Source organism: Haliotis cracherodii, unplaced genomic scaffold, assembly GCF_022045235.1.
Source record: "Haliotis cracherodii isolate W230 unplaced genomic scaffold, xgHalCrac1.p SCAF_10, whole genome shotgun sequence".
In the NCBI taxonomy this organism is placed as follows: Eukaryota; Metazoa; Mollusca; class Gastropoda; order Lepetellida; family Haliotidae; genus Haliotis; species Haliotis cracherodii.
In genome coordinates this window covers 57953459-57974671 of record NW_027266265.1, presented here as the reverse complement: position 1 = coordinate 57974671, position 21213 = coordinate 57953459, and the positions used below count along the sequence as shown (strand labels likewise).

The 21213-nt window shown below is 38.2% G+C and overlaps 1 protein-coding gene across 1 annotated transcript; it reads left to right on the top strand.

Annotated features, from left to right (window-relative positions):
• The first annotated feature begins 1231 nt into the window (after window positions 1–1231).
• LOC139453929 (deoxynucleoside triphosphate triphosphohydrolase SAMHD1-like) lies at window positions 1232–12927 on the top strand. The gene is made up of 17 exons (XM_071235372.1): window positions 1232–1340; window positions 2202–2220; window positions 2515–2533; window positions 2761–2921; window positions 3095–3204; window positions 3362–3432; window positions 4079–4216; window positions 4614–4679; window positions 4876–5052; window positions 6217–6308; window positions 6566–6622; window positions 6912–7024; window positions 7719–7828; window positions 8251–8325; window positions 9235–9339; window positions 11044–11166; window positions 11322–12927. The coding sequence occupies exons 1-17, from the start codon at window positions 1232–1234 to the stop codon at window positions 11334–11336; spliced, it is 1560 nt and encodes a 519-aa protein (XP_071091473.1). The 3' UTR covers window positions 11337–12927.
• The last annotated feature ends 8286 nt before the right edge of the window (window positions 12928–21213 follow it).

Below are 21213 nucleotides of genomic sequence, written 5' to 3'. Positions count from 1 at the left end.
TTAGATGATACTCCTATCAAGGTAGTAGAGGAGGCCAAATTCCTGGGCCTCATATTTGACCATCATCTCACATTCTTACCACACATTGAATATCTCAAGGCAAAGTGCTTGAAGGCTCTCGACTTGTTAAAAGTCGTTTCAAATTCCGAGTGGGTAGGGGATCAGACCCTCCTCCTTCACTTGTACAGATCGTTAATACGCTTCAGGCTAGACTATGGTTCCATTGTCTATGGTAGAGCCTGCAAAAGCAATTTAGAAAAATTGGACACTATACACCATCAAGGCCTAAGACTCTGTCTTGGAGCTTTAAGGACCTCTCCCATGGACAGTTTGTATGTGGAGGCAGATGAACCTGCACTCGAACTGCGCCGCATTAAACTTTCACTGCAATATATCACTAAATTGCACTTAAACAAATCTAATCCAGCATACAATTGTGTTTTCCACCCTCAATATGAAAACCTGTTTGAAAATCTTTCAAAACTGGTTCCACCACTTGGAATCAGAATTCAACTACACATCACTGCAGCTAAAATAGATGTAAATATTATATCACCTCACCGTCTTCTGTCTTCTCTTCCCTGGCAGATGGTGAAGCCAGAAGTAGACCTGACTCTAACCAGTCTAAAAAATCGGATACCAATCCTTTGGTATATCAACAAGCATATAACCAATTACGCTCCAAATATAATTATCACAGGTCCATTTTTACAGACGGGTCCAAGGATGGTGGCAAAGTTGCAAGTGCCACCATCATTGGATCCAAAACTGTCTCCTCAAGAATCCCAGATTTGAGTTCAATTTTACTGCTGAGGCCAAAGCTATCCTAACAGCTTTGACCTATATTCAACAACAAAACCAATCTTACTATTTCATCATCTTCTCTGATCCGTTATCTTGCCTTCAGGCACTTAAAGGTGTCTGACCATATCACCCTATTATCCTTGACATTTTAGAACTCTATAATGATCTTCCCACTGGCTAATGTGACATTGTCTTTTGCTGGTTACCAAGTCATGTAGGCATAACAGGTAACTCAAAAGCCGATGCTGCAGCTAAAGCAGCTCTTGACAAACCGTTATTTCCACTTCTTATTCCGTACACTGATTTCAAACCAACCATCATATACTCGGGATCTCATGCAAAAGAGTTGGGACACTCCTAGGAAGCAATAAACTCCACGAATTGAAACCAACAATCGATCATACCTACTTGGGTTGTCAGTCAAGACATGACGAGGTTGTATTACGACGATGTCATATTACGACGATGTCGTATTGGCCACAGTCGGTTTACACATGATTATCTGCTTAAGGCAGATGAGGACGAACCTCCTAAGTGTATCCCTTGTGATGAAAGGTTCACCGTCAAGCATATATTGCTTGACTGTGTGGACTTTGCAATCGCAAGGGATTCACATTATCAAAGCATAAATCTGAAAGATTGTTATGCTCAAATATTTTCATGAATTGTTTCTAAACATAATATGCTCAAATATGTTTTACAACTTGTTTTTAAACTAAACTTTGCATTATTGACTAAATTGTAAATATATTAACATGGTCTCGTCGCTCTATGGCTGAGATAATGCCGATGCGACGTTAAATTTTAACTCACTCGCTCACGTTGGTTGCAAGGGCCAACTAAAAGTGGTTCCAATGAGTGACCCTGCTGTCTGTCACCCAAGTCCTACAGCATGGATCGTTGGTCATGCTATTGATCGTTTTGTGCGAAATCGATTGTTTACACATTGCTGTGATGCAGATAGAATACTGATACACGACTTCTGTCTGTGTACATGTCCGCAGTAAGATGGATCTGCATGTGTGCGTCTGTTATTTAAGTTGATCTGGTATAATTACTATTTGAGAGTGATTCATAAACACATGCTCATGGTACAGTCGGAATCGTACAATTGACTTTGATTTGGAAATGATTTTGTTGCTTTATTTAAAGGACGGAACTGTCATTGTCTTGGAAAATATATTTTTGCAATTTCATTATACTCCAAGAGGGTTCAAGTTTGATATGGTGCTCTAAGATAAACTGTTGTGTCAATGGAAAGACCATTGGCTACATCTACTTACTTTCTGGTATCCCCCGCCCTGATATTGCTGGAATATTGCGAAAAGGGGCGTAAAATAAGACTCACTCACTCACTCACTAGAAGATTCGATTAATTGTGTCATCATTACTTACAGGTCCACCAAGTGGCCCAGTGTGAGTATTACATGCTTGTGTATATACTCATGTCTTTGGTCATGTAAATTAGTTCAATGTTACATTTAACCTAACCTGTCCTCTTCACAATAATGCATGGCAGTTTTGTACCAGCATTATATTTTCACCTTTTATGAAATCTGTTCATTCTTTGATGTATACTGTCAAGGTAAATACGAAGACACGTAACAAATTCATTCGAATTTGTGCCGACATGCTTTTGAGATTAAATGAGCAAATAACAGTTTATGCATGCACATGTATTATACATATGTGAATGTTTTCTTTCTACAGAGAACAGTTCGGTTCAAAGGTAGGCATTGATACCTCAGGCAGAGTACCTTACATTTTTATATGTCAGTGAGTTTTCATTACGGAGTAGGCGTACTAGACATTTGGAGACTGCATTCGGGAGATTTTTTATAACCATTGGATGATAAATGATCTAAATTGGTAACGATCAACGAACATTTTAAGAACATATACAATCTATGGTTGAAGCCAAAGAAACACATATGATCAACTTTATTTTATTATTAGATCTTCAAGGACCCTGTTCATGGGACTATAAAGGTGACGGGTTTGTGTGTGAAGATAATAGACACCCCCCAGTTTCAGAGGTTGAGGTATTTGAAGCAACTTGGAGGAGGTTACTTTGTATATCCGGGCGCAGCACACAACAGGTTTGAGCACAGCATCGGGTAAGTAATATCACAATGGCGATGTCACAAGTGAGGCCCATTAAACCATTTCTAGAACATATTCTCAGGACATGAATTACTTGCGTACACAGCATAACAAGTCGGCGTTGTATTTCTTTCTTTTCTCTGATTCCTAATGCGTGTCCAGAAATAAACTGTGTTTGTTACAACAGAACTTACTATCTGGCTGGAACATTTGCTCGGATTCTGCAACAGGATTATCCAGATTTGAAGGACGATGAAATCACGTGCATTGAAATAGCAGGACTGTGCCACGATCTCGGTAATTAGTTAACCTTTTTCCAAAATCACAATAAGCTAGCGTAGATCCCGAAATAGGTTGTTTCAAAGAGGAAAGAAAGTTAATAACATTTCTATCAACAGAAAGATACTGATATGACACGAATATGTGCACTAGATGTACGTTTTTGTTCTTTAAGGACACGGCCCATTCTCACACGTCTTTGACAACTTGTTTATACCTCGTGTGGTGCCAGGCAGCAAGTGGAAGGTAAATAATGTTCTCTGGGGTCATTTCTGTCACGGGATGGATGTGACTATTCCTGCATTAAACAGTTAACGTTAACAGGAGGCGTTGTTTAAAAATACTTACTATAAATTTATTTGTAAATGATGAAAATCCAAAGATCAGCACGCTTAAGTACAACATGAAGCTTAAATAACAGTTTGCTATGTGATGATGCTCTTCACCAAAATACACATCTTAATATGATTTGAAATGGTACACCTTTTCATACAAAACATTGTTTATGTTTGAATTATATGACTAGACTCACACTGACTGTGATATGTATTGTGGCAGTCCCTTTTCGTAGGATATGCAGAAACCCTGTGTTTCGTTGGTCTGTCATCCAGCATTGAGACAAGTTTGTGTATTAATTAAATGAACAAAGTGACATTACACAAAACACAATCACTGATGTAGTGAGAAGAGTGAAAGCACATTTCAGCCATGAAAGCATGTTAATAAAGGCATTAAAACAATCAACAATATGTAACAGATGAACATATGAACAGACAAGACATATAATTAAGTACGGCAATTATTGTTAGAGAGTGTATGAACACACACAGAACAGACAATGAGTATATGAGCAAAATTAAAGAAGTTGTTTTGCTTACTTCAATGATTTCAGCATGAGAAAGCCTCAGTGGATATGCTGGATCACCTCATCAACACCAATGAGGATGTGAAGGAAGCCTTTGAGAACTTTGATGAAAATGAGACTCGTGGTCATCTCAAGCTCATAAAGGACCTCATCTTAGGCGGGAAGGTTAAGTATTGTTCCTTCCATAGCGAGGTAGCATGAAACAAGGGTTCTTTACCATTCTTACCATTTGTAGGTACCCTAACCTAACCCTGATCGAGCGTGTGCCAGGAAATGAGAAGCACGGCCCCGGCTATGTCATATCAAAATACGGCACTTGGCATTATATGGACAAAAAAACACTGGTCAGCTCAGTCAGTATAGTGTGCCTGAGTGAGAGATCCATGTTTAACTGTGCAATGGTATCTCAGTGGGCTATCACTATAATAGTGGCATTAGTCTAGTGTAACCAACCTCTACAAACACACATAGTATGTCACTATATCAGTGCAATACTTTTGAGCCCGACTTTAATCTCACGTCACCCCACCCCACCACTTTATCCCTTGTGGTCATGTTTTAGAATTCTGCGGTAGAGCCAGAAGGACGTGTGCTCGAAATGAGGAGGAAAAAACCTTTCCTTTATGAAGTGAGTATTTTAATACTAATATCAATATTTACGGTAATATTAGCTTAACTGGTTTGTTGATAATAATATAAATACTTAAATATAAAGTTACCAGAAAAAAGCAGATTTTCCGACACTTGACCATTGTGATAAGTCCCTCTTTTTTGAAAATATAAGATTTTAACATAAGTATATAACAAATAAATCTCATCACTAGATTGTCAACAACGCCCAAACGGGAATTGACGTAGACAAGTGGGACTACTTTGCTCGCGACTGTCACATGCTGGGCATAAAAAACAACTTCGACCACGACAGGTACATGAAGCTGGCGCGTATAATCCTCGTCGAAGAAGAAGGCGTCAAAGTGCCACGGATCTGTGCAAGAGACAAGGTAATCCATATAGCCTTAGTTTTGAGGGACATAACCCAAAAGTGGTAGATCCAGTCACGTGACGTAACTGAATTTTCAGGTCAAAACCACCAACAGCAATAACAGGTTGTAAAGTATTGTACAAATCTTTTGTAATCGGATCTAACATTCTATTAAGCCCTCTGTTTATTTCTTTATTTATAACTTTTAACACCCATCCCGATACCGTTGCATGTCGAATGTAGCGCAAATTCTGAACGATTGTTACAGTTAACACCTATGTTAAAAATAACCACACAATGTCCTAAAGCTGAAGAAACACAGAGAATAATGCTTCATTGCCATATTTATATGGCCATTATTATGATCCAGTATTGACCTCTGATACCTGCTGCAATATATTAAATGGAGAATGTCAATCGAAATAGTAAAATTTACAAGAGTATAAAGTGTCCTATTATCGCCGACTACAACAACTACATCTTCCTGAAATGTTTTATCACTCGGCTTTGTGACTATTAAGCCTACTCATAAACAGGTCTCCCCTTGGTGCATCTTTCACCATGAGTGGTTTCAGCAAAACGGATTTGTGGATTTAGAGACTCTGCAAGTAATGAATAGGTCCAGACATCTGCCATGATTCTATAGAACGGGAGATGTTTACTATTAATTGGTTCGTATTTGATACTGTTCACTTTTAAAAGAACTTCATCACAACAGTGGAAACTTATTTTGTTATTATTGTTCGGAACAAATAATGGTATGATTGGAGGGGGCTATAGTTATGTTGACAGAACACGGAGAAGGAAGTGTGACCACCACGTCCGTCAAGCGTTGACTTATGGAGTTCAGCTTCTTTATTCTTTAATCAGAAACATGTATTCATGGTAAAGTCGGAATCATACAACCAACTCTGCTTTTGGCAGAGATCTCCAATGATCATGGAAAGGATTTTGTTGCTTTAGTCATTGCAATTTCAGTAAACATCACCATAGTTTATAGATATAGTGTTTGATACTCATTGTATTGACACAGCAACTTTCTTAATGCCACTGGAAGATACCATTAACGTTTTCCTTTTGGTACGAAATTTCACAGAAGCAAATTAACAGACACCGGACGCCTAAGCTGTGCAGGTGAGCTAACCGTGGTACCAGATTCATGTTCCGTTTGTGTTGACTGCAGGAGGCCTACAACCTGTACGACATGTTTCACACTCGGGAGACGTTACACCGAAGAGCATACCAGCACAAAGTTACCCGTGGAGTGGAACTCATGTATGTACAGTCACACATCTTCACGTTTCAATCATTGTTTTTCAGTTCCTTTAGGCCTCAGGTGTTTGTGTACAGACGTCATGGTACATCTAAACATACTGACAAATCAAGCGAAATAAAAAGAACATGTAAGGAACGTAGGATTATGTATCGAATGCACTCAAATACCTATCGTTTGTACATGTAGCTCGTTTCATATTAAGCGGCAACCTTGACATTATAAATTGCAACCATTCTTTGAACATGTGTATTTTCAGGATTGTCGATGCTCTCAGGCTCGCTGACGAAACTGTGCGGATAACAGGAAGTAATGGGTAACTGAAGTTTCTGATTGCATTTGTTTGAATGTGATTTTATGAAGAACCGAATGTGAATACTTGTATTGGATAATGATTGTATAGATGTAATCCCTTTACCACACAGTTAATATGAAGCCATGTGTATGCCATGTGTATCTCCCTGTGATTTGAATATATCATGTTCACCAACATACAAGGTAAAACATAAAAATGCATTTATTTGATTGAAAATACACAACGATGTCAATACTTCATAACTTTCCGAAATCAGAAAACAAGACTGATGTAATGTGTTTTGTTTCAGTGAATATAAAATATCCACATGTATCGATGACATGGAGGCCTATTCCCATCTGAATGACAACATCTTACAGTTCGTGGAATGTCCTATTAGCCTGGGGACAAAGAATAACTCTGGTAAATACCATTTTATTGTCGTTACTAGTTTAAATGGACGTCAAAGCATCCCTTTCTCGCACATGCATAGTATGCATAATACAAATGTTATATCAAATAACAGTATGAAACTCTTTAATGATATACATTGAGATGTCGTGTTCGACGGGAAATTGAAAAGTTCGTGGCCTCATAGATATTACTTAGCAATATGTTCATCTGTTTTTGCCAGTTTTTGTATAAAAAGTGCATACCTCATAATTATAAACTTGACGACATGAACTGCACAAATGGTTATGATTGCACTTCACATTCAATTGTTCTGAAATGAGCTGCTGAGTTTCAGCTAGGCAGAAAAAGTAAGATGTCATGTCTGAGTTCAAGTGAGGGCTGTCCATGGCCTTGTTACGGTCAAGTGGTGTGTGATGATTGTGAACACTGCAGACACTATGGGGATCTGTTTGTCAGTGTGGTCAATTGAGTTGACATGTTCCACGTGACCAAACTATCCGAATGTGTAAGCAAAACTAGTGTTCTGTGTATTAAATGTTCTATGTTCTGCATTTCGATTTACCCGTAAATGTGTTTACCGTATGATGACACTGTGATCGGAATTGCCTGGAAGAGTAACATGAAACATGGATCTTATTATCACAAATGTCGGTGAGCAACGACCACAAATTGTAAAAGTTACATATTACATTATGTGGATCAGTTCCAGACACCCTTGAAGAAGCAAGAAAAATCATCCGAAGAATCAAGACACGGGATTTGTACAAGTGTGTTGGCCAATACACCCTGTCTTCTGCTGACCCTTTAGCACACGTATGATGATAGTTTTGTACTACAGTTATGTCACAAACTGCCTCCGTTGTAGAGTGGATGGAGCATCTGTCAACAAAGTAGAACTTCAGTGGTGCAATCGCCTGACCACGTCATCCCAATAGACGTTAAGAGATGGTACTGGCTGTTACCCAGCCTCGCGCACGGCATTAATGGTATAAGTAAGAACCCGGCTGTAACAGAGTCGCTTACTGTTCAGCTCTATATCAACTATAACCTTTTGCAGAGCTCAAATGAGTGAGCATTAGTTTTGTGTGATGAAAATGCAGTGAACATTTGAAAAGTACATTCTCCATGTGTAGTAAAGTAGGATGTACATTTCGTTGAAGCATCTTCACTTGTACCGAGTCTGTACCTGTAACATTCGAGTAAAGAGTAACTGTTACAACATATTTTACTTTCAGGGGGACATTCCAGATATTAAGGAAAAAATTCGTCGTGGTGAGAAGATGTTGGATGACGAACAGTTTGACATAACTGTAAGTACAATTTACCATACCATGTTTGAAATAGTTAATACCTGTCTGGTACGGTTATCTCTTTGTTTTTAATGTTTGTGTTGTTGTTTTATTTTCACTTTCTGAGTGTATGCCAGTTTTGGTCAAACATGTTTTCCACTTTGAATTTCCCAATTAGCAAGGGAGTATATTTGTGGGTTGATTCAATGAATGGTATCCGTGAAAGACTTTATGCCGTCTCCACTTAATGGTTGTTATTGGTATTTGCAGAGATAAGATGGCGAAAATTGGTGTTCAGTTATGGTGCAGAAGTTAATCAAAAAATGTTGCACTCGAATCGTGTTATCTGTATTGATGCTAGTTTCTCTTTAGCTTTAACTTACGCAAGTCATGGCCATTTGACATTCTTCTAACATTCACCGATACCCCAATTGACGTTTTTGTCACGTTTTGGATTATCATCAAACTATAGAGCGGGTATACAATCTTCACTAACATCTTATTTATCACACATATTTAATTTAATACCTTTACTCTCTTCACTATCATCTCATGGAACCTTTGGTTTTGGTCATATATGGAGCTGCTGAATTCCTGGACGTAGTCTTATATCGTCTTTTTTCATGCCGTAGTGTGCCGCTGCTGCTGTGAGATATTCATCTCTGTCACGTGTGTTTGGGTTGTTGTTTCCACTTACATATGGTGGCCACATATATGTAGAGTAGACATGCATATTCATGAAATCTAATTCATTCCTTGTTTATTTGTGTTCATAATCACTAGTACACAACTTCATATATTTGGGGACAATGGGTAAATTGATCTGACAAGAGGTAAATGTAATACGTGACCACTCTTGCAGATTTTGCTACATCAGGTAACAGATCCATCCCATGTTATTACTTGGTTCCATATTGATTTATTTTGTAGCTGATGGCTTTCGATTATGGAAAGAAAGAAGATGATCCATTAGCAAAAGCATGGTTTTATGGAAAATCAGAACCTAAAGAGGCTTTCCACTTGTCGGACGAAAAGGTATGCTGACTCTTTGCTAAACCACAGACAAAACAAAGGGAAATGATAGTGAGGGTGTAATTACGATAAATGTCTGCAAAGTTGGTCTCGTATGTCCACCACGTTGGGCTTATACAAATCTCATTAAAATCAGATCTTAGTTCTCGCTACCGCTAAACAAAGATCTGAAGACATTAGGTATCACGTCAGAACGATCCAACCAATGAGAGCGTCGCTTACCAGATCATGAAAGTTACAGTCGAAATGTGATTTCTAATCATACAACCTCGAAAACTTTAACACGTGGTATTCCGAACAATAGTTACAGGTTTAACAACTGAATTCATACAGTCTAGACCATCTCTTAGCCATTCTTGAATGTTCTTTTGTTTAGGTTTCAAATTTGTAATAAAGAATTTGTCAAAACTTGTTTCGAAGCGTAGTCGCCAATTTGAAATTAGTGCCGTAAAGCACGAGAAAGCTGCCTTCTGATTGGTCATTCTATTGGTCTGTCAAAGTTCGCACAAGGTCGGTCTGACGTGACCCGTAATGGGATGTCCTCAGATCTTTGTTTAGCGGTAGCGAGAACTAAGGTCTGAGTTTAATTAGATTGGGCTTATACCTGTGGGAAAACCACCCAACACCATACCACACCCGCCATGATAACGATCATGGTCACGACGTGTTGTCCTGGCATACCTCTCGCCGCGACTTCGCTAACAACGTTTTCTGCCATTTTGAATCAGAGACAATTGATTCTTGTCTAAACATGGTGTAACGCACAGTCCGTCGCTGGTTTTGCCTAGCCCATCCCACTCTTTGACGCCTATGGTCAGTTGTCGGTGTCACGACCTTCACAGTACATCCTGCGTTCAGTCGGGCCGCAAAGAGCCGGAATTTAACGGCAGATGTTGAAATTCGCCCTCCTGTTAAATTCACTTGTGATAATAGGAGCACAATTGAATCTAATGCGTAGTGTAATTAATGTAATGAGACGATCTTGTCTTTGTGTCAAGTTTAGGTTTGCAGCGCCTATTGCAACCCCACTCGTTTGACGATATGTTTCGAGTAATTACAGTTTTTGATTTGCCAAAGATTCAGGAGATTGGGATATTCACGTCCTCTCCTCACCTCCCCCAACCCATTCCCTCTCCGTCGTACCCAAAATCGACCTGTCTCTTCAAATTGTCTGTTCAGTGAGATACTGTGTCAGAGGCATTTTGAGCATGTGTATATGTCATTTGCATTGCATTAATATTTGTGATTTCCGAGAAATGAGTACACACTTTGGCTTCTACGTGCTGTTTCTCCATGATGTAAAATTCATTGTGATTAATTGTTACATTCAGGTGCATCGTCACGGTATTGTAAATGTACACCTGAACGATAGCTACATTCAAATGAATAATACCCTTATTCTTTGTCGCTAGTATATGTATAATTTTAAAATGCCATTTTATGTAGAATATCTTAAACCGAAATGGAATACTAGAAGTATGTGCATTTTTTACTCAAAATAGAGTAACGGAGAGTAAATTGTTTACAAGAAGAATGAATATGTTGATCATGTAACACTTATAACTTAAAATAAATGTTCGACCTTATATTTTGGGACTGGCTGTGTTTCCCAATTATAATCATTCAATTGTTCAAACAACTTGTTTTTAGTAAACTATCAAATAGGCATATAGCATTGTTGATGAAATAATTATATTTATTTTCTAGAAATCACGGATGCTTCCAAAAAGATTTCAAGAGCGTGGAATTGCTATCTATTCCAAACAGAAGGAGTTCGAGGAAAAAATTAAAAGACGTTTCAAGCATTGGTCCGATGAGCGAAAAAAGGAGGTAAATTTGAATGAACATCTGTATTATTCATCAAGTTACATATTTAGAACCGATGTGCTATATCCATGGTTACTGTTTTGGCTATGTTACATTGAATGGAGAATATGTCCACTTTAACTGTGTAATCTTTCCCCTGAAATCTTTTGTTTGAGCAGTTCCCGGAAGATTAAGGAAAACAAGGCCGGATGCCAGAAGTCTCCAGCCATTGAAATGGGAATGCCCTCACAATACAGAAGCCGTGTGACGGTGCTATTTAGTGCTATTTCGTGTGAAAGAATCAATCTTCACATATTATTACAATAGATTTTTTTATATATTTATTCCTAGCTGGTGCCTTAATGGTGATAGATATGTAAGAGGTGGTTGACATCTGCATGATGATTAAATCTGACACTGACCACATTCCACTGAAGGAAACGGATCAGTTTCATGATGCGTTTGACAGCACGGCTAATTAGACTTTAATGTGTTCTTTACATCGTTCTTTTTGTGCCTAAACTTGGATTCACATCTTTCTTGGTACATGCATGTACATTGTTTTAAAGAAGTATCATTTCGTTACGAATAGTTTTGCTTATGCTTTTTTATTGACGTACCAAGTGAGATAATAGATAAAGCAGATGGTTTAATACATGAGCAACAGCCAGTAAGAAAGCTGAAGCCCTGACTGCAAATCTGTGACACGATAGATGTAGAGAGGAACCAATACAAGATAAGCACGAACATCATTGTTCTCGTAACAAATACAATATTGAACCTTTAGTCCGTTATACATGTATATTCGATCATTCTGAAAGAAAGGAAAATGATACAATTAGAATATTTCTGTTACCCTTAAGTAATCGATGATACATACATACAACAAGTCTTATATATCCAGTGACATCATTACTTTGTAGTATTTCTTCTCCCGAGTTGATGAACAGAAGTCAGTGTTGTTATTCTAATGATTCCTCATTAAAATCTAACCAAGCTTCCTTTCGAACATACGAGCACAGCAGTATATCCATGTAGACACAGCACCCATACATGCACACGCTTCTCTGTGGCAATGTATTGTTAAATGTAGTATGTTGTATGTTTTATGTAGTAAGCTTAATGCGGAAGTACATGCCTTAAATGTAAACATGACCATCAACAAAATAACGCGAATGAACTTTTAGACATCAGAGACAATTTCGTGAACATGCATAAGCCAAACTTTAAGTCTTTGTGAATAATTCAAAATGTAATTTATCTATCCACTATATATATATGTTTGTTGTATCTTTGTAATATTTTTAGCAAATTACAACCTCTTGATAAATTGGTGGAAAATGATATGTGTGGTTGGGTAGTTCGACAGGCAAAAGTGTTGACTCTGGGGATCCAGATTCGAATCTCCACATTATTACAACATGTGAAGACCATGTCAGAGTATTTCCTTGATATGAGTATTGGTGAACGAAATCTCGATTATACGTTTCCAACTATATCGTGACAATGTGTTTATGATCACTGTCAAATAGAGATGATACCAGGTTTTTGCAAAACGGTGACATCCGTCACATACACATGCAAAGGCTTGTCCATTGTTCACCTGAAAAAAAACCACGGGAACATATGGTTAAGTAGTAAGGACTCAGATTAAGCACTCATCTCAATAATATCATGTTTTTTCTGTTTGTTGTTTTGCTTATTCTCGTGTAACCCCAGCTGTTTTATCCTGTCCTTTCTATTTGTTGACTGCGTGATACACGCTCTTGTATCTACACTTAAACATCGATGTGATATAATAAAACAAGTTGAATTGGTGTCAACACTGTCTTTCATGTTGCTACAAGTTACAAATTTTACTTAAAGATTCTGACAGAGAGATTTCAAGGGAAGGCAATCGAAACTGGTTATTCTCTGGCGTTGACGATATATATTTGCCCCAGTAGAGCTAAATGTTAGCGAAGGATTCCAAATTGAGGTGAGGTGAGGTGAGGTGAGGTGAGGTGAGGTGAGGTGAAATATTGTTTAACGTCGTGTCCAAGATTGTTGCACTTACATAGTTAAATTGATGTGAACATTATTCCAAAGATCACCAATGTATTCTGTTATAATTAGAACATGAGAATTACAATCTCTGTTGTAACAATGACAATGCTGTTATCAAGGTGTTTCCACTGGGCTCACTGGGAGTAACCAAATGGTAAAAGCGTTTTGTCTTCACGCCGAGGACCCGAACTCGACCATCACATGGGTATAATATGTGAAGCCCATTTGGAGTTCCCTGCCGTGATCTTGGAGGAATGATTAAGATGAGCAAATGCAATACTTACTCACTCACTAGGCAGTTAATAAAAGAGGCTAATTCACAACAACATAAAGACCTTTGACCTTATCTTGTTAAAAGACAACCCATAACAAATTTATCTTGGATGACTGGCCGAGGAACCGGGTTTTTTTTCTCAAATGTAGTCAGAAGAACTAATCATTGGGTGATCGCCAACGTTATTCATCATTTTGTGCAAAAAAAACTGACAGATCCCAAAGCAGTACTCCATTGCCTTGTGAGGTAAAGACTTAAAAGGTATGATGTTTAGTTTGTTGTTTAACACCACAATCAGCAAGATTCCAGCGATATAACAGCTGCCAGTAAACATGGGGCCCATAGGGCCTGTATCGCTCTGTATCGCTCACCCGGATTTTAACGGATGTTTTTTGCGTTCAGCAATATTCAAGATATATCAAGGCTTTCTTTGCCAGACTTTACCAGACTTTACCAGTGATTGAAATAGTGCGCATTACTCTACGCAGTGGCGGTATGATGACATGCATGAAACATTTCAGCGAGCCTGATCTTCCGATCATTTTAGTCGCCTCTTACGACATATATGGGTTGCTGAAGACCAATTATAACTCAGATCTCCAAGGGGATCTAACTGTTAACACAGCACACAGAAATTTGAATGGTTTGGCTGGCAATAATACCATAATGTGTCTTTGGACCAGAGGAGGATAAGCTTTTCACATTGACCAAATTTAAATTAATTTTACAGAAAAGAGAAATCTATGTTTCAATTTCTCAGTTCTTAAAGATATGTTTTATGGCATAATTTTCTTCTGGCCAGAGTTACTGCGCCCGCCACTTCTGTCATTGGTAGACTTAGCAAATGTGCGACCTCAATACAGTAAACATTCATCCGCGAACAAACAGAAGCTATAAAGGATGACGTTGCTAACAGTGAGGTGCCATTGGTGCTAGTTTTGGCAAATTATTTTTACCAGCCGTTGGAACTTAATTATTTTCAAGGAGTAGATTTAACCACTCTAACCGTTCTACTGTATCACAAACTAAAGATTCAAATATCAATGCTAAATCCGTCTGTTGATAAATATCCTGTCGAACAAACAAAATAATTCATGAATCATCACTGTTGAACATAAATTATGAATTGATCGCCTTATAAATGATAAGATTGTCTTTCATTCCAATATATTTTTATTATGTTCATACGAACATTTACAATGTTATTTTTATGAACAAATTAACATGAAGCAATATTTATATTCAGATCATAGTTGAACGGAGCTCTACAAAATATATAATTTGACAACAGCTTATGTCGTCGCCATTTTTTACCTAATTTAACTCTTCCAATTATTAAACTTAGTTGACAGACAAGCCATGCTTGTTCACTTATCTTCAAGTTATACATTACATGTGACTCATGTAAACAGTACCAACAGTAAATAACGTCGCATACATTGTGCCTGGTGTGTGAATTCTTACAGATTTCTGATTGGTATCAATGTGCAAAGTCTACAATGTATGGTTGGAGGTTCTGCATAATGTCTCTTTTGCCCTTTATCTTGAGTTTAACTTAGAATTACATTCGCCTTCCAACGCTCAAATTCTTTCGCCGATATGACTTTATCTTACAAAATATATGTTCCTGGCGTTTTCGGAAGTACCTACCTAGAAGGTAGACAGGTAGAAGGAGGAAATTCAGAATAAGAAAATCCTTTTGCATGAAAAAACACCTAATTTAATGATATGTGATATTCACCTACTCGATACGTTAGAAAGAAAACATCGAGCTGGGGTCTTTCGAAAATACAAACACAATAAATGTCATAATGCAAGGGTAAAGCAGAAACAGCACCTAAACTAAAATAGTGACTGAGTGTGCATTGATTTTAATACTTGACCAAACAACGGAACCTAACACACGTGATTAGTGTACGATACATGAAGTAATTGGCAGGAAACTGGCCAATATTTGCAATATTTGCTGCACTGTTTATAATCATATGGGATGACTGACCATAGGTGCTGGGTGATACCAGTGTTGTTGGATGGAACAAACATTTGACAACAAATAAAGAAGATATTGGTCAGTAGTGATTGAAGTTTACTAACAAAGAAATCGTGGTAACACAGGTACAGTTTTTGACCTCAGACAATACCTAAACAAGATTCATCAGAAAGATGACATGTCCCCCCGGCAGCTGTCTGTAAAGTAACCACAAGTAAATGTGCAATTCTGTTTATGAGTCAAGAGTTGAATGTTCTTTAAGAAGCATACATTGTTTACCAACAAAAGATCCACCATGGTCGCATCCATATGAAATGGAAAGTAAAGCTTTCTGTCGGTTTGTTTTATGCAAACAAATGATAAATTACAAGAAACAAGCGTATAGTCAACGAAGTTATCTGTATCCCCCACCCATTTTAACATGTTATGGTCCCAAACCAGGTAACTGACCCAACATTTCTCTTAGCCCATGTCAAAATAGCTGCAATGGAAATTCTAAAATAAATATTTCTAAAACTCCTTAATATCAAATGGCACCTGTTCAGTATGTACTATATATATGGACATGCAATGTTTGGCAAGGAAATATTTAACAGGTTATTTGTTATACTCCATAAGTTAACCCACCCTATATGAAAACTTAATTACAACTTGTTGCCATGGAAACGTAAAAAATAAAAAAATAAAAATTCCTAAATCGCAAAAGGCACCAGTTCAGTATGTGCTTGGTAGACATGCAAAGTTTTGTAAGAAAGTATTTAACGGTTTTTGTGTTGCGCTCCGGAAACGAACACCACCCTTATAGACCCTAAGTCCAACTTGTTACGATGGAAACATAAAAAATAAAAATTTATAATATTCCTAAATAGCAAAAGGCACCAGTTCAGTATGTGCCTGGTAGACATGCAAAGTTTTGTAAGAAGGTAATTAACAGTTTTTGAGGTACGCTCCGGAAACGAACACCACCCTTATAGAACCTAAGTCCAACTTGCTGCCATGTAAATGTAAATTTTAAATTAAAATTTCTAAAATTACTTCATAGCAAAAGGCACTAGTTCATCATGAGTCTGATAGACATGCAAAGTTTTGTAAGAAAGTTTTGAATGGGTTTTGAGTTATGCTCTGGAAACCAACGTTCCCCTATAGAACCTATAGAACCTATAGAACCTAAGTCCAACTGGTTGCCATGGAAACGTAAAAAATAAATAAAATAAAAAATACTAAATAGCAAAAGGCACCACTTCAGTATGTTCCTGGTAGACATGCAAAGTTTTGTAAGAAAGTATTTAACGGTTTTTGAGTTACGCTCCGGAAACCACCCTTACAGAACGTAAGTCCAACTTGTTGCCATGTAAACGTAAAAAATAAACATTTCTAAAATTCCTAAACAGCAAAAGGCACAATTTCAGTATATGACTGATAGATATGCCAAGTTTCGATCAAATACATTGAATTATTGTCGAGTCCTGCCCCGGAAAAGGAAATGACTACAGACGGACGGACAGACTGACAGACAGACTGGCTGATCGCTATATCCCGTCCCCCCCCCCCCCCCCCTCCCATTATATGCCCGGGGGATAAAAAGTTATGGAGCTGCAGGATTAAGTAAACGAGTTACGTTTGATGTTTCATGTGAAAATGTTCCTTAAAGGTCTCTACTTTACATGATACGTGAAACAGATCAGTAGCGGGTATAACCGCCACGTTCCCGGATGAGGCATTCCCTCCAACGTCTCATGCCTCCAGTCAGACGTTGGATCTGTGGATGGGTCAACAACAACCACTCCTGATGCAATCCTGCAATTGGCATAAATCTTGTACAGGAGGATCTCGTGCCTGTATGCGCCGCCCCAAAATATCCCAAACAAGTTGAAGGGGGTTTAAATCTGGGCTCATTGATGGCAAGGGTAGAGTCGTTATTGCATTGGACCTCATGAAATACACGGCTGCATTCGAAAGATGGGGCCTGGCATTGTCATCCATGTACTGAGGTCGAGTAGCAAGAGGGTGGCTGTCAAAATGAGGAACAACGACTGGCCTCAAAACGTCCCGGATGTACTGAGCTCCTATTAAGTTGCTCCTTATGGTGACCAAATCCAACCCGCAATCATGAAAGATACACCCACAAAACATTACCAAGCCACCGCCGTATGCAACAGTCGGTTTAACGTTCCTGGGGGTGTTCCGAGGCCTCCAAACTCTCTTTCTTCCATCAGTGACGTGGAGCAGAATGCGACTTTCGTCTGACCAATGGATCCGTCTCCAAGTTCTCAGATTCCGTTTCTGTCGCGCAATACACCATGCTAAATGAGCAGCTTTGTGGTGATCTCTCAACAAGGGATGCTTTATGACTCATCTAGCCCTCAGTACTGCTGCTTACTGCCGGTTCCTGTCGGTTCTGGTGCTGACACGATGACTGGGCAACCACAGCTGTTTCAGACGAGGACTGGTTAAAAAGGCTTCTCGGCGTATGAGAAGAAAAGAGGGTCTCTGTCTTCGCGATCTGACGGCACAGGAGGTCTTCCGGGTCTGGGACGGTCCTGTACATCACCGGGCTGAGCATGTTTCTCGACTAAACGGCTTACGACAGTGTGATGATACCTCAAATTCTGACCAATGGCATTACAAGACATTCCTGCGTTATGCATCACGATTATTTGCCATCTTGTGAGATACTCGAGGGCAGCTTGCTGCACGGGCATACATGTATCATGCATGACACGTGAGTTTTCGTCACGCATGACTGATTACATCATCTCGAGAAAACAATTCTTCCCGTATTTATATCTTTCATGACTGTTACAAATACTGGGACCAAATAATAATGAAATATATTTTGAGTATATTTTGAATCTCCAAAGAACTCTGTTATCCAGAAAAAACTTACAAGTCATATACTTCGGTCTGCAACACCAACGAAACTGAACCAGTTCAGTCAGCTGGATAAAGCAACCATGAGAGGATGTGATGTGAGAGGAAGTGTTGTGAACCTGTAGGGTGAGTGAATTTATTTAATATTAAACCACGTCGGCAATATTTCAGCCATAGCGTTACTAATTTATACAATATTTGTAAAAACTGTCGACGAAGGACAGTATAATATAAAGGAAAATATCCCAGTTTGACTTAAAACTAGTTGTAGAACATTACAAAGCGATAAATGGGCAACGATACGATATAAAAATTGGTCAACACATGGTTGTAATTGCCTTTCTATTGTTTTTACTACGACAAGATATATTTATATCATCCACAAAAATTGATCCATCAATTAAAACTTTTTGACAAACTGTTAATTTTGATACTAAATAAAGTGACAGACAAAAAATACTGCCTTTGGGGACACCCTGATCCTGATTATAATGATCAGACAGGGACCCACTGGAACTTGAAATTTCCTGTCTGTTGAAAACTGAGATATAAAATGAGGCAAATGGCCTCTCAATCCAAAATCATGTTTCCATGTTGTATTGTAAGCCTTTTTTAAGTAGAAAAAGATTGTAAGCCTTTCTCTAAGGCGGAAACGATCGATACAGCAGGTTGTCTGTTTGCAATTGATTTTTAATTAACGATTCTAAACGCACTTAATGATCGATAGTACTTCTGTTTTGTTTTTTCGGAAACCACATTGTATAATGGTAATGAGATCATTTGTTTCTAAGTACCATACTTATCGTTTTGTTATCATGCGGTGAACATGTAGAATATTGATCAGTACGTACATAACTAAATTGTGAAATCGGTAAATAGCGACCCAAGATCAATGAACAATCATCACAATCATATGAGGCAATACAATGGATCAAACACACTGGAACTATCTACTGGTCAATGAACAAAAACATATGCCACCTATATATATTTGAAGAAAAGTTGCCGGTTTTGTTTACATTCGATTTTGTTCCAAGTCGATATCTTTAAGATACGCTTACTGTCGAACACACTTCTCGCCGGAGATAGCCAACACAGTTCTAGACATCCTAGTCATCTTACTAAAATATCGACAGTATATTTCGCGAGCCGGAATAAATGTCACGAAGAAGCGAGCAGCAATAGATTTCAGCCTCGGGCAGAATGGAATGAGGCACCTGATTGGCTGACCTACTTAGGCCAAGTCTGTATAAAAAACAATGACACTGGTGTGGATCCCAAGTGGGAACAAAAGTACAAAATGGTCAGTTTCGATTGTCGAGCATTTAATTTGATATTTAAATGGACATAACACTTTCATCATCGTCCAGGGTGACAAACGGAAACTATTTTCATCAATGAAATAGCAGAGCGATTAGGGAGAAGTGAAAAAGTGATCTCCATTTGACGGACCGACCATTTGATATTCTGGAGGGTGGGGAAGGGTGTTGCTGGGATTTTATCCAAAAAAAAAGTTAACCCCGTAACTTGTTAAAAACAAATAATTATGCTTCAAACTGTTCGCAAATTAGATTTTTTCTGGTTCATTATTTTCAATAAACACATATCTGGTTGCTGATGTGCTGATCATTGATGGGGTAAGCATGATGTAAGTTATTTGAACCGGTGATTGAAGCAAACTTTCTTTCTCTGATGGGGAGAATGTTATATGGCAGTGTAATATCTTGTTAAACAATGTGATCATGGGATTAGATTGTTGTCGTTGAAATTCAGTAGAAGTTCATAACATTGTGTTTTAACCATAATTAGTTGTCAGGAATGTATTGCTTTTGAATGAAAGCAGTGATATGGAAGTTTTAATAGATTGATCCTTTTGGTGTGATTTGAACCCCAGAACAGCAATAGACTAATCCAGCGTGTACTGCCATTGAATTTTGTACTGACACTCTATTTCAAACTGCTATTGTAATAACATTGCAATAAGTTGAATTGATTTGTATAGCTAACTTTAAAATACAGTTGTTAATTGTATAATATTTCTTTGTTGGTTTTGTTTGCCTATAGACGTTTGGGTTAACTTCCTAAGTCGGCGTGTAACATGGTGAATACACATACCTATAAACTTTGTAAGGTTTGCTAAAATGTAATGGGAGGTTGTTGGAGGAACTGGAACTGGTAAAATTATATGTGTGGCAAACAAAGGTTTGAGAGTGGCAGGTAAAGTTCTGCCTGCAGAAAATACATTTGGACTATTTTGCAGTTTTCAAGTATATAACAATGTGGAATCCTCCCATCTGCCCATTTTATATTCTCAGTTGGATAGGCTTTCAGAGGATAGTTTTAATGCTAGGATCGAGTCGTATATGAAAAGGTTTGTGTATCTTTTCATGCATTTCAGAACTTGCTCCTGGGTTGTGCAAAAGACGTTATAAAACAGAAGCGGTCGTAAAATCAAAACAAAGTGACATAACTACTATGATCGCGAATGTCACAATGCACATGCTTCAGGGGGACACTGATTATTTTCCTTCGATGTCGCTAACAGTGACAGATACTCATATCTCACTCCTTCGAAATATGATGAACAACTTTGTCAACGAAAACAATTACTTGCGTTTACACTACTGCCCTTAAGTTCATTCCCCTTACACGCGTTGAGAACACGTGTAACGCGCACGTGGCAAGGGTGCTCAACGGATTGCACACGGGTTGAGCAGCCGTTGAAATAGATCAAATGAATAGTGTGATAAAACAAAACAATGAAGTGTGAATTTTGATGAGCTGCCTGTGTTCACCAGACAATAAAGACATGTTCGTCCCCTCTTATTTAGTGTTCGTTTGCTCGACTTGCATATATGCATGAACCAATTCACTTGGGTCCAGTCTAGCC